Here is a 19968-nt window from a genome sequence, read left to right as displayed (position 1 = left end):
TCATGAAATTTACTAGCTAGTGGGCAACACAAATGTTAAATAAGTAATTGCTGACGATTTATATTCTGGGATTTTTATTCTGAGGGTGCTTGGTTCACCTAGTGTTGGTGGTGGTCTGGAAGGGCTTATGGAGGAAGAGGGTCCTGACACGGAGGCTCCCATGACAGGATTATGTTGGGTGTGTGGGAGGCTCCCATGACAGGATTATGTTGGGTGTGTGGGATACGGGTAGGGGGCAGAGTGAGGTTCTAGATCTAGGGGAAAGCGTGGACAAAAGTCCTGAGGCAAGAGGGAGCTCTGGGAGAAGTTCCGTGTGTCTGGAGAGCAATGTCAAGAGAAATGAAGCTAGAGGGGTAGGCAGAAGCCAGATATGCAGCCTTTTTGTTGGACAAAATGAGGGTTTTAGCGTTATTTTATGAGAAATAGACATAATAGAAAACTTAAAGCAGGGAAGGGATAAACCCAGTGTCTGGCAAACAGTAGCTACTGTATACATTATAAAATGAAATGAGCAAAGGGGGCCCATTCTGGAGGTGTGCTGGTTCTTCCGGAAGGTCAGTCTTTGGGGCAAACAATTTGTCTTGGCAGTGGCAGCACAGTCCAGAGGGTCTTGGATGAGAAGACCTTGGATGTCCTCTTTTTCCCTATAGAGGACATACAGATTTACTTCATTCTGGCTGACTGCACTGGGTTCTGGAGGTCAGCTTAATCACTTTCCTGGTGATGGATATCTACGTTAGATTCATTTATTACAATTATTATATACGATGTTATCAGAAACATCCTTGTGCATCCATTTTCCCATATATCTCCAAGTTGGTCTGGATGAGGAGCAACGGAAATCCGGGGTCATGGGTATGAGTAATATAAAATGTGATAGACACTGACATATTGCCCTCCGAAAAAGCTGCACAAACCTACACTTCAAGTACTAAGTGTATGAAAATGCCTGCTCTCTTGTACCATCTACAACAGGAGTTTATAATCGTATTTTTTAATCCTTCGCCAATCCAGTAGGTAGTGAAAAGTGCTATCTTGTTTTTGTTTATATTTTTAAAAATTAGGAGCCCTTCCTGTTGGATTTTTTTTTTCACATTGGATATGAATATAATGCAACAAAAGCCAGTTTCGATCTAAGGTTTCTACTCCCTTATTCTCTCCAACATCTTTTTCTCCCGCAGACCAAGGCTGTGTCAAGATGGCGTCCGTGTTTCGCAGTGAGGAGATGTGTTTGTCCCAGCTGTTTCTCCAGGTGGAGGCTGCCTATTGCTGTGTGGCTGAGCTTGGGGAGCTCGGATTGGTTCAGTTCAAAGATGTAGGTGCTGCGTTCTTGGAATGTCACTTTCACACCACTTTTTCGTAGTGAACCAAGTGCAGGGAGCAGAGCCGTGAGCCGGGGTAGATGGAATTCCATTTGGTTCTAGTTGTTCTGGCTAAGATGTGGGATACCATTGAGCAAGTGATTTGCATACCTGTTCTCCTTTCCTGCTTATGTATCTCCTCTCTAGAAATGTTTTGAAGCCCTACTACAGTCAGTACTTGTTAGACGGCATTATACGTTCTTTCCTAAGGGGTGTCTTCGAAGATTTGATCTCTCCGATGGGCCTGTAGATTACCAAACCTTGTTCCAAGGACAGAAACCAGGACTTCCTAATTAGTCAGTCTGAGGATGAAGTATCCAGCGGCGCACCGTCTCTCTATGGTGGTTATCCTAGGGCCACATGGTCTTGAGTGTGATGTTGGGGTATCACTTCCCAGAAGTGGTTTCCTTACCAAGCTTTTCTGAATCTGATTTAGAAAATTGGACTCTTTGCCAATTCCTCACCAAGATCACGGTCAAAACTAAGCCCCTGCAGGGAAGGGTTATGACTTGGTCTTTGCATCCTGAGTTCCTAGCATAGGACCCGATGAGGGGTAGCTCCTTAGTGACATTTACTGGGCAGGAAGCGGTTTTGTTGATGATTGTGGTAATTTTGGAAGCAGCTATGCAATTTCAAGAGCCTCTCGCATTCATGATTCCACTGAGGCTTTCAAGGCTCATTGGGATATAAATGCCGCTTAAAGTAAGGAAACCGTGTCAGTGGGAGGACTGTCTCTTAGAAGTGTAAGAAGGCTAGAGCTGAGGCATTTGGGGGATTAAGAGTAACATTTAAGAATTTAAGAACATTTAAGAATAACCCCAAATTACATTTGGAGATGTGAGACTATCAAGGTTTTTGCCCGTAACTCACGTCTTGTGCATGGAAATATTTCCTAAAGTGATTCCAGCAACATTTTCCAGCATTAAAAAAACAAAAAACAAAACAGAATAAAAAACACAACAACAAAATAAACCAAAGGGAACACGTTGATGGCTGTTGATACCGACGGTCTTCTGGTTTCTCCCCACTCTAGTTGAATGTGAATGTGAACAGCTTCCAAAGGAAATTTGTGAATGAAGTGAGGAGGTGTGAGTCCCTGGAGAGAATCCTCCGTAAGCCAATTTTCTGTTTACTGTCTAAATGGGAACTGGATTGCAGAAATGGATTATAACCCACATGTCCCTATGTGAATAGGGGCAAAGTGTTCTTGGGACAGCGTAGGGCAGGGAGGGTTGGGACCCAGATGATGTGGCAGGTCCCGGGAACAATTGGGGCAGCTGAGCCGGCTAAAAGTCGGTTGTCTGCTTGGATCCATTTCTCAGGTTAGAAAACACAATCACCGGGGCGCCTGGGTGGCTCAGTGGTTTGGGCTGCTGCCTTCGGCTCGGGTCACGATCTCAGGGTCCTGGGATCAAGCCCCGCATCGGGCTCTCTGCTCCACAGGAAGCCTGCTTCCCTATTTCTCTCTCTCTCTCTCTGCCTGCCTCTCTGCCTACTTGTGATCTCTGTCTGTCAAATAAATAAATAAAATCTTAAAAAAAAAAAAAAAAAAGAAAGAAAACACAATCACCTTGGGCCTTCTGGTGGGGGTTTCATCCCATAGGTTTTCTGGAAGATGAGATGCAAAATGAGATTGTGCCTCAATTGCCTGAGAGGCCTCCACCGACCCCTCTTCCTCGGGAAATGATTACGCTGGAGGTAGGTTGCGCCAAGAACATTCTAGCCGGCAGCCTTCCCTCTTTCTTTTCCTCTCTACTTCCTTTTCTAAAACCCTGACTGACTGCCATGTACAAGGTTCCTTAGAGAGAAAGAAAACATGGCCGTGCCATCTAGAAGCTTCTAGAGCTGGTAGTGGAGGAAGGAGGGAGGGCTGGGCAGTGGGAGAGGATGTCAAAAAGTAGGCAGAGCCAGATCTTGGAAGCCCTGCAGAGCTTGATTTTAAAAATTGGATATTTTATCCTCAGAAGAGGAAGGGCCCACTGAAGGAGGCAGGAAGGTAGGTGGGGAAGCTTCACTGCCAAGCCTTATCTCTGCCTGGGTTTGTTTTTTCCTTTTAAGATAACTTCAGATTCTTGACATTTTTGAAGCTGTTAGTGGTATAAATAAAGATACTCTAACAGAGATATGAGACTTGCAACTCCACTGGGGGGGAAAAAAAAAGAAAGAGAGAGTGAGAAAGAGAAAGAAGGAAAAGAAAAGAAAAAAAAATCAGTGCATTTGGTATTGGCCGACTGGTTGGTTTTGAAACTACCCTCTCGTACATTCATATTCATATTAGATAAGGTATAATTGGATATGTTCCAACAGTCCCTACTCAGTATTTTCCTCTTGGGTATTATTTATTGTTGTTGCTTTTGAAGATTTATTTGTTTGTTTTGGAGGGGGAGAGAGAATGGGTGTTGCGGGCAGAGGAAGAGGGAGATGCTTAAGCAGACTCTGCACAGAGTGTGGGGTCCGAGTAAGAGCTAGATTCCATGACCTTGAGATTATGACCAGAGCTGAAACCAAGAGTTAACTGACTGAGTCGTGTAGGCACCCCTGGATATTATTTACTGTAAAGATGAAATTAGAACAACATGAGCTTATGAGTAACAATATCTGTCTAACCATTGATCAAGGGGACAGACTGATTCGACTGCGGTAGCAGTTAGTGGGGTATTCCCCCGGCATTCCGAGGGAGGAGTGTCCTTCTGGCTGGAGTACACAGTTAGCTTTGGGCCCTTGTCTTGCAGAATTTCTAAAGAGGCTTTCATAACAATCCTAGATGAAGTATTAATTCAAAAAGAAAAAAGTCTACCCACAAATCCATCATCTCAGCAAAAACTGCCTTTTCTGTTTTCAGGTTTTGTCCTTATCAGCTATATATTTATGTAATTATTATATGTCCATAATCTACATTATAATTTTCTCCTTTTAGCATTTACTATTGTATTATAAACTGTTTCTTAAATAATGCATGATTCTCCAAAATGTTTTTAAAGGCAGCATTATTTTTAATAGAATCATTAAATGGATAGAACAAATGGTTAAGAAATGGAGATTTCATTTTCCCCCCCAACTCGGCGCCACTAATATCTGTCTTTGACTAGGTGACCTTAATCCATTTTCACATAGTGTGGTTGCTGATTTACTGGCAATTGTCTTTGTTAAATATTGAGTTGACAGAGTAGAATTAAAAAATAATATATGGGTAAGGTATAAGGAATAATGATGTAGCAAACATCTAGTGCCATCACCCTATATGACGTAAAAGTTGACCACGGTGATGCTCTTAAAGCCTTCTGTGCTCCCCTCCCCCTCCTTCCCCTCCCCTTTCTTTCCCCTCCCCCTCCTCCAACCTTGAGATTATCTTGTTCTGAATTTCGTATTTTTCTTTTCCTTGTTTCTTCATAGTTTTATCACATATTTAGTCTTCTAAGTAGCATATGATTTAGCTTTGCACATCTTAGTTTTATATAAATGAAATCATAATGTTTCTTCTTTTGCAACTTGCTGTTTTTTTTTAACATCATTTTATTTTTTAAGACACCGTGTTGTTTCATGTTTCTGAAATTAATTTGTTTTTACTGCTGGGCAGTGTTTCTTTTATTGCATGTACCATATTTTATGGAACTTTATTCATTTACTGTTGATGGGCATTTGGATAAATGAGAAATGAGCGTTCATATTTTTTTTTTTTTTTTTTTAAAGATTTTATTTATTTATTTGACAGAGAGAAATCACAAGTAGATGGAGAGGCAGGCAGAGAGAGAGAGAGGGAAGCAGGCTCCCTGCTGAGCAGAGAGCCCGATGCGGGCCTCGATCCCAGGACCCTGAGATCATGACCTGAGCCGAAGGCAGCGGCTTAACCCACTGAGCCACCCAGGCGCCCGAGCGTTCATATTTTTAAATTATATACCAAACCTTAGTGCATTCATGAATTGTGTCCAATAGAGACTTGATCTTTACTTATTAGGTTTTGAATTTCAATACCTATATCTTACCTTTCTAAGATTTCTTAATGATTCCCCTTTTATATTTAACTTTTCTTTCATTTTAGGACATGTTGGTTTAATAATTTCTTGGTGTGTGTGAATGTGTGTGTGTTTAAGTGATGCCTTCTCTTATCTCTTTGAGCTTTCTAAGAAAAGCCTTAAATTCTTTTTTAGACTAATCCATAAAAATAATTTCACCCAATGTAAATTTGTGTTCTGATTGTTTATTTTTTTTAATTTTTCTTATCATTAGATTTCTTCTTGAGATTTGTTTTTTATGCTCATTTGCTGCTCATTTGGAAGGAAGATTGTTTTTTTCTTCTTGCCTGTTATGGTCACATTTCTCTCTACAGCTTTTTTTACTTGCTTGTACCTGGTTCTCCAGACTCCAACCTAGAACTAGAGATTCCTCTTTTTTTTTTTTTTTTTTTGAGATTCCTCTTTTTATCTTTCATCATTACAGTGTATTTGAGGCAGAAGGAATTCTCAACATGTAAATTCACTCCAGCTTCCCTTTTTTAGTGTTTTAAATGGGGGAGAGATATTCAATTTTGCTGAAATGCCTTGGCTTCTTCAGGAAGCTAATTCTCATTCCCCCAGAGTGTTTTCTAATCCTCCCTATTTGATAAAAATGTATCTAGTTTATAGCTCTACAATTATTTCTAGTTGGACTAAACATGACACTGGACTTCTGGCTACATTATGATACACTGAATTCTTCTTTAATCTTTAGTCATTTGTACTGGTTAATGTACAGTAAATATCTCAGTATCGTTTGCCTGCTTTCCCTTCTTTTTCCATTCTGCATAGACTCTTCTAGAAAAACTAGAAGGAGAATTACAGGAAGCCAACCAGAACCAGCAGGCTTTGAAGAAAAGCTTCCTAGAACTGACTGAACTCAAACATCTCCTGAAGAAAACCCAAGACTTCTTTGAGGTTATTATCTGGAGACTATTTATTAAAGAGACCTTCCCCCCAGAGCCTCAAGTTTCCATTTGGAAAACTGGCTGGTTTGGAATATGCTAATCACACTTGTTTCTCTGCCATATTGAGGTCGTTAGTGACGGGGGGTGGGCATTCTGGGTGAAACGTGGTGCCAATTTGAACTAAACACAAAAATATTATGATGCTTGTTAGGAAATATGTGCCCTAAACGCGCCAATAAATGTGGAAGTGAGAACAAAGCACAACAGTGAGTTTGGGCTGATTTGGGATTTCGGTAGTGAAAGACTGGGGAAGTTCTTGATCTGACAAAGACCCCTCGACTTCTTGAATTCTGTTAACCATCTGTGGAAAATTAGAGTTTTGTTAAAAATAGACAAACCTTTGCGATGTAGGGAGCTTTGAAGATTGCCTAAATACATTTAAGAGAAAGCAGGTTTCCTTTGACTTTCAGACGGAAACCAACCTCGCTGATGATTTCTTTACGGAAGACACTTCGGGTCTCCTGGAGTTAAGAGTGACGCCTGCCTACGTGTCAGGAAAGCTGGGGTTAGTGGAACTCTGCTCTGAAAGTTACATGTGGATGGGTTTCTGGTCCCCGACTGAGTGCCTGGAGTGTGATAGATTTCCCTGAGGGTTTGAGCAAGTGAATGAATGAATGAACATGCCACTGGAAAGAGGGCTATTTCACATAAATATAGACTTCCCCACAGTAATAAACCCAAGAGTAACCTTTTCAGGCTGGTGCAGTGGAAGGTAGTGTTACCTTCTTGTTAAAGGTGAAACTAACATTCTGGGAGCCTGAAGACTACAAAGTTTGTGTTGTTCCTACATGAGGAGGTTGTGGGGAGAATTATTTAGATGGGTTTTCTCAATGGGTCCCTGCTTCCTTCTCTTGGAAATACTGTGTTGGCAATAAAACAGATTTGAAATTTGCTGTTTGAAGTGCAATTGGCAATGAGGTAGTTATATGATCACATTGTCCATAAGAAGGAGTAACGGTATTAAAATGTGTGGTGATTCAAAACGGTGGGATTTCATTCAGTGTCCAAGTACAATGGATGGTTATGCATTGAAAACATTTGATCAGGAGGTTAGATAGGATCAGCGTAGTTTGAAGTAAAAGACCAAAAAAGTAACCATTTTAAAGTTACTATGAAAAGTTTCAACTGGAAATTAGATACCAGGATGCTTTTAAAAGTAGAGATAAATGGAAATCAGTATGTCTGTTTCACTTCTAGTACATTATTTGTAAAAATGCACAGAGCCCGTTGTTGAGTAGTTGGAACAGTTCCTTTCTTTAGCTAGGGTGCCCTAACGGATGGGCTATCCTATTTCTAATTGCAAGTAAGTGACTTTGTAGTATCGGGGTGATTAAGGAAGTCTTAGCACATAAGAGGAAACAGGAGGCCAAAAGGGACTTGGGGCGAGTAGGGGCTGGGTTGCCGAGTGGTCTTCGAACCCCGGCCAGCTAGGGAGTCCTCCTCGTGCTCAGAGGGTAGTGGGTCTCCATGTCATGCTGGTGCATCCTCAGGTCCTACGGGGCCGTCTCCCTGCACCCCGCTCCCTGGACCTCAGCAATGCCTCCCTGTCTGACTGCCCAGGTTCACGGCTGGGGTGATCAACAGGGAGCGGATGGCTTCCTTTGAGAGGCTGCTGTGGCGAGTGTGCCGAGGGAACATCTACCTGAAGTTCAGTGAGATGGACACGACTCTGGAGGACCCCGTCACGGTGGGTGTTGCGGGCTGCGGGGAACTGTGTCCTCAGTGTCCTGGGGCCCTCATCTTGGCGGGGGGGGTGTGATTCTCTGAAGCAGGGTCTTCACTTCTGTGAAGCTAATAGCTATTGCTTTTCTTTTTCCTGGCTTTTCTCTTCCCCCAATTTTTGTAAAAAAAAAAAAAAAGTATAAAAGGTCAATTCAAGGATTGATTATTGTGAATACCCTACATTGCTGTGAACACCCCACAACTGTTCATGCTTCCAAGACGCAGCTGTACCTGGAAACTTAGCAGCGCTCCTGCCCCATGAGGCGGCCGCTGGGTCTTCCTCACCAAGAGCTAAGAACTGGGCTTGGTCAGTGCACCCCAAGTTTCAGTGTGCACCTGAGCAGAAGCAACCTGGGCATCTTGTTAGAATGCACCTTTGGAAATAATGTAAAGCTGCAGCCCCCACCCCCAATCCTAAATAGTGTTCCCGGGGTTCCCATGAGCAGCTGTCAATGTAACGATTCATTTTTTTCTTCTTTGCAATTGATGCCTAAGATCTCCAGTGAGTTCATGTGACCTTGTCTATCTACTTATGGACTTTGTTTCCAAGTTTTCTCCAGAATCTAGACACTATGATGAGCATCTCCATGCATGTCATTTTTATTTTCTTTTGAATTACTTTCTTGATATACATTCAGGGAAATCGGTTTACTGGCCTAAAGGGTGTGGGCATTTTCATGACTCTTGGTCATGATAGCTGATAGCTGGCTTTTCAGTGGGACCATACCTCATCCCAGTGCCCTGAGTGACATGTGGTGGGCACACTGGATTGGTTGTAACTTTTCCAACAATGGATTTCATTATTTTGCCTTTACCGCCCTCTACCCCAAACTAAGTAAGTATAAAATAGCACATTTCTTTGCTTGAACAATTTCATATATGGTTGGAAAATATATATTCTTTCTTGTGGATTATCAAACTTGGACTTGAAAATCGCATTTTAATCAGAGTTCCTATGGACACACAATGAATCAAAAATTAGACATGGCTTTACCTTTGTTAAACATCCACTTACCCTGGAAATGTAAATGTTGCGTGTGAGTTAACTCTGGTGAGCTAGGTCTGCTTTTTTCATTTTAAGCCTTATAATAATAACCTGGTTTCTCTCTTCTGCATGGTTTCTTGTTTCTGAACCCACCTCTTAAGTATAGTGTTAGAGCTGAATACGGGCTTGGCTGTGGTCTGGCTGGTGTAGCCAGTAGTGGGGTTGTTGTTTTAAGGCTGCCTTGGCCTCTCTCAGTGGCCTTGCCCTCAACCATAAAGAAGTATAAACTTAGATCAACGGGGAGAAGCTGACATTTTCCAGTTGTAATCTTTTTAAAAAAAAATTTTTATTTTGAGTGCCTGGGTGACTCAGTTAAGCGTTTGCCTTCAGCTCCGGTCATGGTCCTGGAGTCCTGGGATCGAGTTGTGCCCTGGGCTCCATCTGCCCCTCACCCTGCTCACGCTCTCTCTCTTTTCCTCTCTTCCTTTTGCTCTCTCTCTCTCAAATAAATAAAATCTTAAAAAAATTTGTTTTTAAGTAATCTCTATACTTATAGAAATTAAACTTATACCCTGAGATCCAGAATCACATGCTCTACCAAGTGAGCCAGCCAGGCGCCCCTCTGGTTGTAATTTTTAAATTAAAAAAAAAAAAATCTTGGGGCGCCTGGGTGGCTCAGTGGGTTAAGCCTCTGCCTTCGGCTCAGGTCATGATCCCAGGGGCCTGGGATCGAGTCCCGCATGGGGCTCTCTGCTCAGCAGGGAGCCTGCTTCTCCTCATCTCTCTCTCTGTCTGTCACTCTGCCTATTTGTGGTCTCTCTCTCTGTCAAATAAATAAATAAAATCTTTAAAAAAAAATCTAAAAACGGAATTTTATATTTCTATTACATTATAACCAAAAAGAAAAAATTGGTACATTTATATAAAATTATATATATATGTTATCATATATATTATATAATATATAGTTTTATACAGATAAAATCTACAGATAAAACTATATTTTATTTATATTTATATAGTTTTTACTGTTCTGATTTTCCAGAAAGAAGAAATTAAAAAGAACATATTCATCATATTTTATCAAGGAGAGCAACTCAGGCAAAAGATCAAGAAGATCTGTGAAGGGTAAGCGGCTGTTCGTGGCTCTTCCATCAGTGATGCGGGTCACGATCTGGTAGAGAGGTGTGTGAGACAAAGTACGCTTGACTGGGGGTTCCTTGGAGGTCCCTCAGGATTTTAAAGCAACTCTCCTGCATTTGACCAGATAGCGTTAAATATGAGACTAATCTTCAAGAGCGGTGGGAACAGGAGTGGAGAGGACCTAGAAGTAGACATTATAACCACATCCGTGCATTCCTCTCACGCCCTCCATCAGCCGCTAAGAAGCAGGCACACCTCATGCTGAGTTGCTTCTAATTCTACAGAATCCATTTACCGCAGCAGAAATGATTCGGTAGACAAAGCTGTTATTGCAGTAATATATTCTGTGGTCTCGTTTACCTAAAAGCTCCCAGGTTCTTCAGTTTGAGGGGCGCTTACTCAGATAAGGGAATCATAGCTTGAATTTAAAGAGCACCGAGCAAGGCTTTGGGAACTCTTAGAATGGGGACTCATTCTCCGACTGCCGAAGAGACAATTATTCTAGAAAAAGGTGGTCCTCTAACCAGAGGCCGCAAGTGATGGCTTTGGCTGAAGGCGACGTGGGGCATGCTTTCCAGGGGTCACCCCCGGTGACCTTCAGAATGTCCAAAACACAGGTTTCGAGCCACCATCTACCCCTGCCCAGAGCCCGCCGCAGAGCGCAGAGAGATGCTGGCCGGCGTCAACGTGAAGCTGGAGGATTTAATCACTGTGAGTGAGGCGCCGGGGCGCGTGACCGCAGTGGGGGCTGCGAGGGGGGCTACCTTTGTCATTTCCATGAAGTCCCGTGTCCCAGGGCCCTCACGTCCAGGCGGGCTGGAACGTCAGCTGTGCTCTCCCAGCAATCAGGACGGGAGATTTCATCAACGGAACAGAGCGTTCAGTACGCTGGGGGTGGTGATTCCGAATGTCAGGACGGCTCTGCCTGGGCTTGGCATGGACCGCAGCCCCAGTGAGCTGTTGGGTGGCCGGCCCAGTCCGATAGAAGGAGCCCTTTATGGTGGGCCCGCCCTGGGCCACAGCCAGTCTGATTCTTTTTCCATTGACTCACCCAGTTGTTGGAGCGGACCAACTACTTCTGTAAGAACAGGGAGTGAGGCTAGCATCACCACGTGAGCCCACTCCAAATTCACAGCCTCTTGTAAGTCAGTTGTCTTCCTGGGTGGCACTTAACACTTATGTGATTGGTGCACTTGCTTCAAAAAGCTTTGAAAGGAATCCCCTAAAAGCACCTGGGCCCGCATCACGCTGCTTCCTGTGCTCATCGCTGTCCTGTAGAACTTTCTGTGGACATGCTGTCTAACCTGCGAGCACCGTGCTGTGCCCACGAGCCACACGTAATCACAGAACACTTGAAATGTGGTTAGTGCAACTGAGGGACTGAATTTTTATTTTATTTTATTTTAAATTCTTTTTTAGAGGTAGGGAGGGGAAAAGGAAGAAGGAGAGAGAAAATCTTAAGCAGGCTCCACGCCCAGTGCAGAGCCTGATGCAGGACTTGATCTCATGACCCTGAGATTGTGACCTGAACCAAAATCAACAGTCAGATGCTTAACTGACTGAGGTGCCCCCTGAGTTTTATTTTTAACTGATTTTAATTAAATTTAAAATGTTCATGGCCACTGTATCAATTGTTAGCACTGTTCTGGATCCTCAGGGAGTATCTTTAGAGATGGGGTGTGTGAGTGTGTGTGTGTTGTGAAACTCTTAGAATAACAGACATTTTTGCCTACCCGGAAAAATCTATGCCTAATTTCCTTAATCCCCTCTAGTCCTTCCTTGTCACTTGTCCAGGAGATTGTGGTTCCCTGACGCAATTACCCTTGAACTTCTTTCCCCAAACACTCCATACTAGATTTTATGAGAGTTACATGAGGAAAAGAAGTTACTCCACACTTATGTTCCTATTGAATATGACCTGGGGCACTGCTGGTGAAGATGCTGCGATGGTACACTGGTAGCACTAAATAGAAATGAATCCCATTCAATAAATTCTCTGTGGGCAAATTCTTCCATTTCCTCCTTCATTAATTCACTGGCCATTTACTGAAGACATTATACATATAAGGCGTTTTGATAGATGTATTAATTTCCGAGGGCTGCTGTAACAAATTACCATAAACTGGGGGGCTTACAACAACAGAAATTTATTTTCTCACAGTTCTGGAGCATCAAAGTCTGAAATCCCCAGGTGTTAGCAGAGCCCCTCTTTTCTGAAGGCTCTAGGAAGGGATCCTCCCTCCCTTGTTCTGCTATGGTCCCAATGCGTGTCACCCCCACTCCCAAACTCATATGTTGTAAACCTAATGTTCCAGACGATGATCTTTGGAGGTGGGGCCTTTGGGAGGTGATTAGGTCATGAGGGTAGAGCTCTCATGAATGGGATTAGTGTCCTGATAAAAGAGGCCCCAGAGAGCATGCTTGCCCCTTCTTCCACGTGAGGATAGAATTTGAAGTCTGCAACCCAAGAAGATCCTGGCCTCACCATGACAGTAGACCCTGATCGCAGACTTCCAACTTCCAGAACTGTGAACAATACATTTTTGTTGTTTAAGCCACCTGGTATGGTGTTGTATGATAGCAGCCCGAATAGAATAAGACACCCCCCTCATGTCTGGTGGTTGTTGACCATCCTTGGCGTTCCTTGGTTTGTAGATACCTCAGTCCAGTCTCTGCCTGAATCACACAAAACATTCTTCCTTGTGTCTCTAGATGTCCAAATTTCTACTTTTTTAAAAAAAGATTTTATTTATTTATTTGACAGACAGAGATCACAAGTAGGCAGAGAGGCAGGTAGAGAGAGATGGGGGAGAAGTGGGCTCCCGGCCGAGCAGAGAGCCCGATGCAGGGCTCGATCCCAGGACCCTGGGATCATGACCTGGGCTGAAGGCAGAGGCTTTAACCCACTGAGCCACCCAGGCGCCCCCACTTTTTTTTTTTTTTTAATGGAACCCGGTATGGGGCTCGAACTCACAACCCTGAGATCAAGATTGGAGCGGAGACCAAGAGTCAGATGCTTAACTGGCTGAGCCACCCTGGCACCTCTAGATGTACAAATTTTTTATAAGGGCACCAACCGTGTTGGTCAGGGCCCCCACCCTACTCCAGTATGATCTCAAGTTAATTACATCGGCAAAGACCATGTTTCCAAATAAGGTCACATTCATAGTTATCAGGGGTTAGGACTTCAATATCCTTTTTGGGGGACACAGTTCAATCCAGGACAAATAGTACTCTAAGGAATTTAGAAGAAAAAGAAGATACAGTCTTTGCCCACGCATTTTAACCTCAACAGGGGAAGATAAACTGCTCAGGAAGGTGGACGATTGGGGAGGGCATCAGGCCAGAGGAGGGAGCCCGGGGCGGGAGGAGACAAGATGGCCAAGGATTTCCGTCTTGCCACCGTGCCAGAGCTCCGCGTGAGTGTTCCTTGTTTCTCTGTGTGTTGCTGCTGGTCCAGGTCATCACACAAACAGAGTCTCACCGCCAGCGCCTCCTGCAAGAAGCAGCTGCCAACTGGCACTCCTGGGCCATCAAAGTGCAGAAGATGAAGGCCATTTACCACATCCTGAACATGTGCAACATTGACGTCACCCAGCAGTGCGCCATCGCCGAGATCTGGTTCCCGGTGGCAGACACTGGGCGCATCAAGAGGGCGTTGGAGCAAGGCATGGTGAGTGGCCGAAGGAGCAGGGAGGGGGACGGATGTGTCACGTGCAGCTTCAGCAGCGCCCCCTCAGGCACTCAGAGGCTCTCAGCCTCCCACGTCCTATGAACTTCCCAAGGACAGTCTCACTCATCTACGCATCTTCAGTTCTTAGTCCAGGCCTGGGCATCCATCAGAAATTCCTTTTCAGGCCAATAGTCAACATTTCTTTGATCTTCAGCAAATGCATATTGGACATGGAGGTGCCAGTCACTCTGCAGGTTGTGACTGTAGATTCCACAGTCCATGCACTGTGGGTCCGTCCGTTCCCTCACGGAGGTCACAGCCTGGCTGGGAAGACCAATAACCAGACACCTGTGCTCGCTGTGTGCCCACAGCTGTGCTCAGCACTAGTGGCGGTCACAACCTTCATCGTTCACCTCTGCTGATGGTCATTGTGTCCCAGGAACGGATCTAGGGCTGTGCGGGCAGGATAAGACCCTTCTCGAACAGACCTTCTAGAAAGGAAGACAGATAGTAAGCATATCCATAACTAATGTGATTTCAGGCAGCAATGGTGGTGAGCAGGCAGTAAAGCGGGGGACAGGGGAGGATGGGGTGGGGAGGGAGGCTTTGCTCTGATCACCTACTCACCCTGTTGGGGAAGAAGGGAATGGTGTCTCCAATGGCCAAGCACATACCACCCGTTCCTGGACACATGAGACTGGCAGAAGCTGGTGAGTCACATACGCTTAGAGCCACATGGAGGTTGTACTTGGGGCTTGCACTGGGGGCAGAATGAGCCAGCAGGGGTGATGCGGGACGGCCTCCTACAAGAAGAAGTGGCCCTCGTTTCCGTGCAAGGACGTGAGGAGATTTTTTTTTGAGTACATTTCTGGGGTGGCAGGGAGCTGGAGGACTAGGCAGGGTGCAGCTGGTCTGGCCATGGGTGGGGAGCCCTTCCTGCTTGGTGGCTGGCAAATCCCGCGAGGGCAGAGGAACTCATGGTTTGGCCTTTGGGACCCTGTGAGACTTGAAGATGTCAAGGTGGCCCTTGGAGTTTTAAGTCCTATAATACCATTTGAGGGCTGTACCTAATACCATTCGAGGGCTGTAACTGGAGAGGGCCCCTCCGAGCAGGTGGCTTGGAGCAAGAGTGGGCGGCGGGGTAGGGGGGAGAGCTTTCCAGGTGGAGGGTCTGAAAGTAAAGGCCTTGAGATGGGATTGGATTAGGAGCTGGGGGCTACCTTTATCCCCGTTGTACAATGAGGAAACTGAGGCCCAGAAAGTAGAAGGAACTTGATCCTGGTTCTGGAGCCAGGAGGCAGGATTTGAATGTCCCCATATCATACTCCAATAATGACCAAAAATGGGGCACTTAAGAAGAGCACGTCACTCAGACTGGGAAGGGCAGTGGTGCTTCGTGGAGGAAGTGGTGTCTGGGCTGAACCATGGAAGGGTGATCAGTGAGCAGGTCACCACCTGAAGGTCACGGGCTGGAGAGAGGGTAGAGCTTAAAGAATGGGAGGAAGATCAGGGAGAGGCTGCGGCATGGTCCTGAAGGACTTCTAGTGGCATAAGACGTCTGATTTTATTCCCATGCTGGAGCGACCCAATCCAGTTTGCATTGTAGAAAGGTAGGATGGGGGTGGGGGTGCGCAGAGAGTCCAAGTCAATATTGGGAAGAAGTCTTGATTGCAAAACTGAAGAGTTTTGATTTCATTCTTTAGGTAATAAGAGGCCTTGGAAGGTTTTTGTGAAGGAGGGTAGCGTGACTGGAGCAGTCTTCTCTGTTTTCTCTTCTCAAAGAAGGATTGCGCTGTCTGAGGGATAGGATACATGGAAGGGAGAGAGACAGAGGAGGATGGAGAGGCTGGGGGCTCGGCTGGTAGGGATGGGAGCAAGAAGAAGAGAGACTTGGAAGGGACACGCAGCAAGATTTGGTGATCGATGCATGGAGTGATTGAACCAGGAGAAGGGACACGTCTGAGGACTCCAGAGGCTCAGGGATCTGGAAAACGGAGTCTGCTGAAGGAACATTGAGGCCTTTGCGGCAAGTTGTTGAGTTTGGTGTTAGGCTCCTGGGTTCTGTGGGGTTGCTGAGCTATGAGAATTTGAAAGCCTGGGCAGGTAGTTAAAGCAGAATTCAGAGGAGGGTCAGGGCCATTTGGAACAATGGGGCAGAATTAGGAAAGTGGGTAAACTCTTGAGGGAATGAGCAGAGAGAACAGAAAAGTAGAGGACCCAGAACTGCACTCAACGGGTCCACTTGCAGGAGCAGGAGAATGGGAATGGCCAGAACTCTACTTGCTTTGACGACTCTCCTGTCGGATAAATTAGATAAGTATTAGGAAGGTTTTCACTGTTACAGATGTGGTCATGGGTCTCACAGAGGTCAAGAAATTGTCCCAAGTTCACCTTTAAAGGATGGCGCGAATCAGACTGTGATTCGTGTGCTGACGCTCAGCTCAAAACTCTCTTTCTTACATTTTTGTCTATGTTTTTTGTAGGAACTAAGCGGCTCCTCCATGGTCCCCATCCTCACCGCAGTGCAATCTAAAACAGCTCCTCCCACATTTAACAGGACCAATAAATTCACGGCCGGCTTCCAGAATATCGTAGATGCATATGGTGTGGGCAGTTACCGGGAAATAAACCCAGGTAAAAGGTCTGATGCATTGAATAATGGGACAGCTTGAAAATGAAAAGTGGGTAAGATTGACCTCTCGGGTGGCAGAGGAGGTGAATTGCTTATAAGTGTGACATCCCTACAATCTTGTTTCGCTCGCCGATGTCCTGTGTTGTCTTGCATTAGCGGCGTTTAGTGAAAGCTTTGTTCTTTGTCAAGATTTCACCTGCTCTCCCTTAAACCATACCCCGACTAGGCAGTCAAGTTCAGTTCTTTTTCCCTTACCAATTCAATGAGGGTCATGTCTCGGCATCTTCACAGACGTGTAGCTGTTTTGTGGGTGTGATGAGAACACACAGGACTTGGAATCAGAAGACTGGATTCTTAGTGCTATAAACTATGTGATGTTGGTTGCCTGGTCTGTAAAAACAAAGGGGTAGACCAGCTGCCCTTCAGCCATGTCGTCTACAACGCTCTTCTCCTCCAGCCTGTGTCCTAATTTTGTGACCTGTAATGCAGGGGCCCCATAGGTTGAGTATTTTGTGAGTGACTGCTGGAAATGCCTGGTGCATGTGAATGCTGGAGAAACAGACCAAAAATGGTAGTGGAACAGTATACAAAACACTCAGAGACAGAAAAGGGGTTTTATTGTTTATTTTTTTAGAGCAGGCAGGAGGGAGAGAGGGAGAGGGAGGTATCGAGACTCCTAAGCAGGCTCCATGCCCAGCCTGACTCCAGGCTTGATCTCACCAGCCTGAGATCATGACCTGAGCTGAAATCCAGAGTTGGACCCTTAGCCAACAGAGCCACCAAGTGCCCACCGCCCACCGCTCAGGACACTGGTTTTAAATCCCATTAAATTTTGTGATCTTGAAAACTCAGCTCATTTGTAAATGGGCAATAATAATGCTTACTTATCAATGAGCTGATGTACGTGGGAGCTAAGCAAGCACTGGGGTTGGGGATGGGGAGGGAAGACAAAACCAGAAAGCTCCAGGGGAACCAGATTGTGTGGCATGGGACGTGATGCACAGATCTTTGATGGGGATGCAGCGGCTGTGGGAAGGACTCAGGCCGTTGTGGGTTTCGCTTCTACAGCTCCCTATACCATCATCACTTTCCCCTTCCTGTTTGCCGTGATGTTTGGAGACTGTGGTCATGGGATCGTGATGCTACTGGCAGCCCTTTGGATGGTCCTGAATGAGAGACACTTGCTCTCCCAGAAGACGAACAACGAGGTGGGTGTCCACTGAATATCTTGCCTCATTTCCTCGAGGTAATAGGTAGAATATGAAAAATGTGTATATTGCTTTCACCATAGAAACAACATATTTTACGAAAAGCAGAAGATAGAGAGTAGAAAAGGGCCAAAATATAACACAGAAATTCCTGTCCAAAGCTCAATACTTGGGCTGGTGTGGTGCGGTTCCTTTAAGAATTTTTGGTTTTTGTACATTGCTTGACAAGGCATTGATCTTATTTTTAAGTTTTTCCCCCTAACGTTGATTTTCCCCCCTCTGATTATAAAAGCAATATATGTTTATTTTTAAAAATTGGGAAAATTACAATAATTTAACTACCTAGAGAAAATCACAACCAATGTTTTTATGTATCATTCCAATTTTTTCTGTGCTTGTACACAGTTTTTTAAAACTGAGATCAAATAGTGCATATTAATTTGTGGTCTTATTCTTCTTCATTTTTTTTAATACCACAAATACTTTTCCTAGGGCACCTTGTTGGTACAGCCATTTGGGGGTCTGACTCTTGATTTCAGCTCAGGACATGATCTCAGGGTCCTGGGATTGGGCCCCATGTTGGGCTCTGCACTCTATGGGATTCTCTGTCTCCCACTTCCTAGTGTGCACACTCTCTATCTCTCTAAAAAAAAAAAAAAACAAACCACAAATATTTTTTTCATGGCCGAGGCCTTCTCCTGCAATCAGTCCATGACCAGTGTTCTTATGAAACACCAAGAAACCCTGAACATTGCATCTTCCCTTTGACACTTGAAGTGTCCATACCTATTGTGAAGTGACTTGTCTGTGTTGTGAAGGTTGAGACAACTCAAGAGTCTACAGTCTTTCAAAGTTAATTAGCTATGGTCACATTATGTTCACTGTAATCCATTTTATAAGCTAGAAACATGCCTTTAGTTGTGTTCTGCATTTTAAGAATATCTGCAAACTTTTATTACAAGTTGTCTTAACTAGAGCTAGTTCAGTGATGTCACAGTGGGTTAATCATCAGCAAGCTTTGTGGGAAAATCCACCGCTGGCCAGTAGAGTTCTGCATGACCAGCATTTTAACAACTGTAGTTGCCTATAATAAATATTTGACATCCCAAAGATACACTTTAACAGGTCTGAGAATGATCAACCCACATCATTCCATATTATAGAAAGCACTTGAGTCTTCCTAGTGAATGTGCTTAGACAGAGACTCGGTTTTGCAATGACAAGACCCAAAATGAGTGTGGATTTGAGTTGCTGTGAAACTGAGCCGCCATATGAGTCCTGCTCTGCGCTTGTCTTCTAGAAGCACTTGAGACAATGGCTGCCCACTGTCATGTCCCTTCTCTGACACGTGAGGCCTCAGCTTGTGCCTCAGTTATGTTTCCTAACCAATAATCACTTCAAGAATATGGGGCTTATATGGCTTTGCTTCTATAATAACAATTTCCAGTCTAGGACTTTCCCGATTCATAGATAGAAGCTCCGGAAAATGATGTGTGTGCTCCATTTGGATCACTTGTCCCATGGCCCCTCTGTGTAGGGCCTGCATACCTTGCCAAGGCTATTTCTGGTGGTGCTGGAGACATCTGGTGACATACATCCCACCCCTGGGGTCTGCTGCCAACCCCATTGACCGTCATCTTCTCTGTCTCCCTGAGGCCAGATCTGGAACACCTTCTTCCATGGACGCTATCTGATTCTCCTCATGGGTATCTTCTCCATCTACACGGGCTTGATTTACAATGACTGCTTCTCCAAGTCTCTCAACATCTTTGGCTCTTCTTGGAGTGTCCGGCCCATGTTCAGAAACGGCACGTGGAAGTAAGTTTATAGGCTGACATGGGTCCGGGGGACCTCAGTGGCAACAAAGAGTGAGAGACCTCAAACCCACCCCTCAGTAACTTTACTGGTAACTGTAAAACATGGAAATAGTTTTTAAAATTTCAATTAACTCTATAGCATGGAGTTCACAGAGTTACCGTGAAAGCTAATGGTAGAGCAGATAAAAATGGGGCATCTTGGTATCAGTCACAGAAACCAATTCCCCAGAGGAGAAGGAGGCTTTGAAGCAGGCCTTGTTCTGGCAAAGAATTGAAAACAGTGAAATTAGGGCATCTAGGTGCTGAGGAGAGGAGGCTTATGTGGGTGTTGAACTATATGAATTATTGGTTCCCCATGTTCAAGGCCCCAGACTCACCTGAAGGGCATTTTTTTTTGACAGCTTCAGAGCAGCTTGATTCAACATCAAAAGCAAAGGAGGGTATGGCTAGTTTTGCAAAAGTGGTTC

At 44.7% G+C, this 19968-nt stretch overlaps 1 protein-coding gene across 9 annotated transcripts in view; it reads left to right on the top strand.

Moving 5' to 3' along the window:
- Positions 1-19968, top strand: part of ATP6V0A4 (ATPase H+ transporting V0 subunit a4) — a 74231-nt gene that overhangs the window by 22275 nt on the left and 31988 nt on the right. For all 9 annotated transcript variants that reach the window (XM_059171972.1, XM_059171975.1, XM_059171973.1 and 6 more), the window contains 12 exons: positions 1182-1315; positions 2395-2473; positions 2965-3059; positions 6146-6271; positions 6732-6826; positions 7882-8008; positions 10074-10156; positions 10789-10882; positions 13632-13844; positions 16328-16478; positions 17545-17684; positions 19345-19502. In XM_059171972.1, coding sequence (XP_059027955.1) covers positions 1199-1315; positions 2395-2473; positions 2965-3059; positions 6146-6271; positions 6732-6826; positions 7882-8008; positions 10074-10156; positions 10789-10882; positions 13632-13844; positions 16328-16478; positions 17545-17684; positions 19345-19502 — 1478 coding nt within the window. In that variant the 5' untranslated portion in view covers positions 1182-1198. The remainder of the gene's footprint in view (positions 1-1181; positions 1316-2394; positions 2474-2964; positions 3060-6145; positions 6272-6731; positions 6827-7881; positions 8009-10073; positions 10157-10788; positions 10883-13631; positions 13845-16327; positions 16479-17544; positions 17685-19344; positions 19503-19968) is intronic.

The sequence above is a fragment of the Mustela lutreola genome, chromosome 4 (genome assembly GCF_030435805.1).
Source record: "Mustela lutreola isolate mMusLut2 chromosome 4, mMusLut2.pri, whole genome shotgun sequence".
NCBI lineage: Eukaryota > Metazoa > Chordata > Mammalia > Carnivora > Mustelidae > Mustela > Mustela lutreola.
This window is presented reverse-complemented; position numbering and strand designations above follow the sequence as displayed.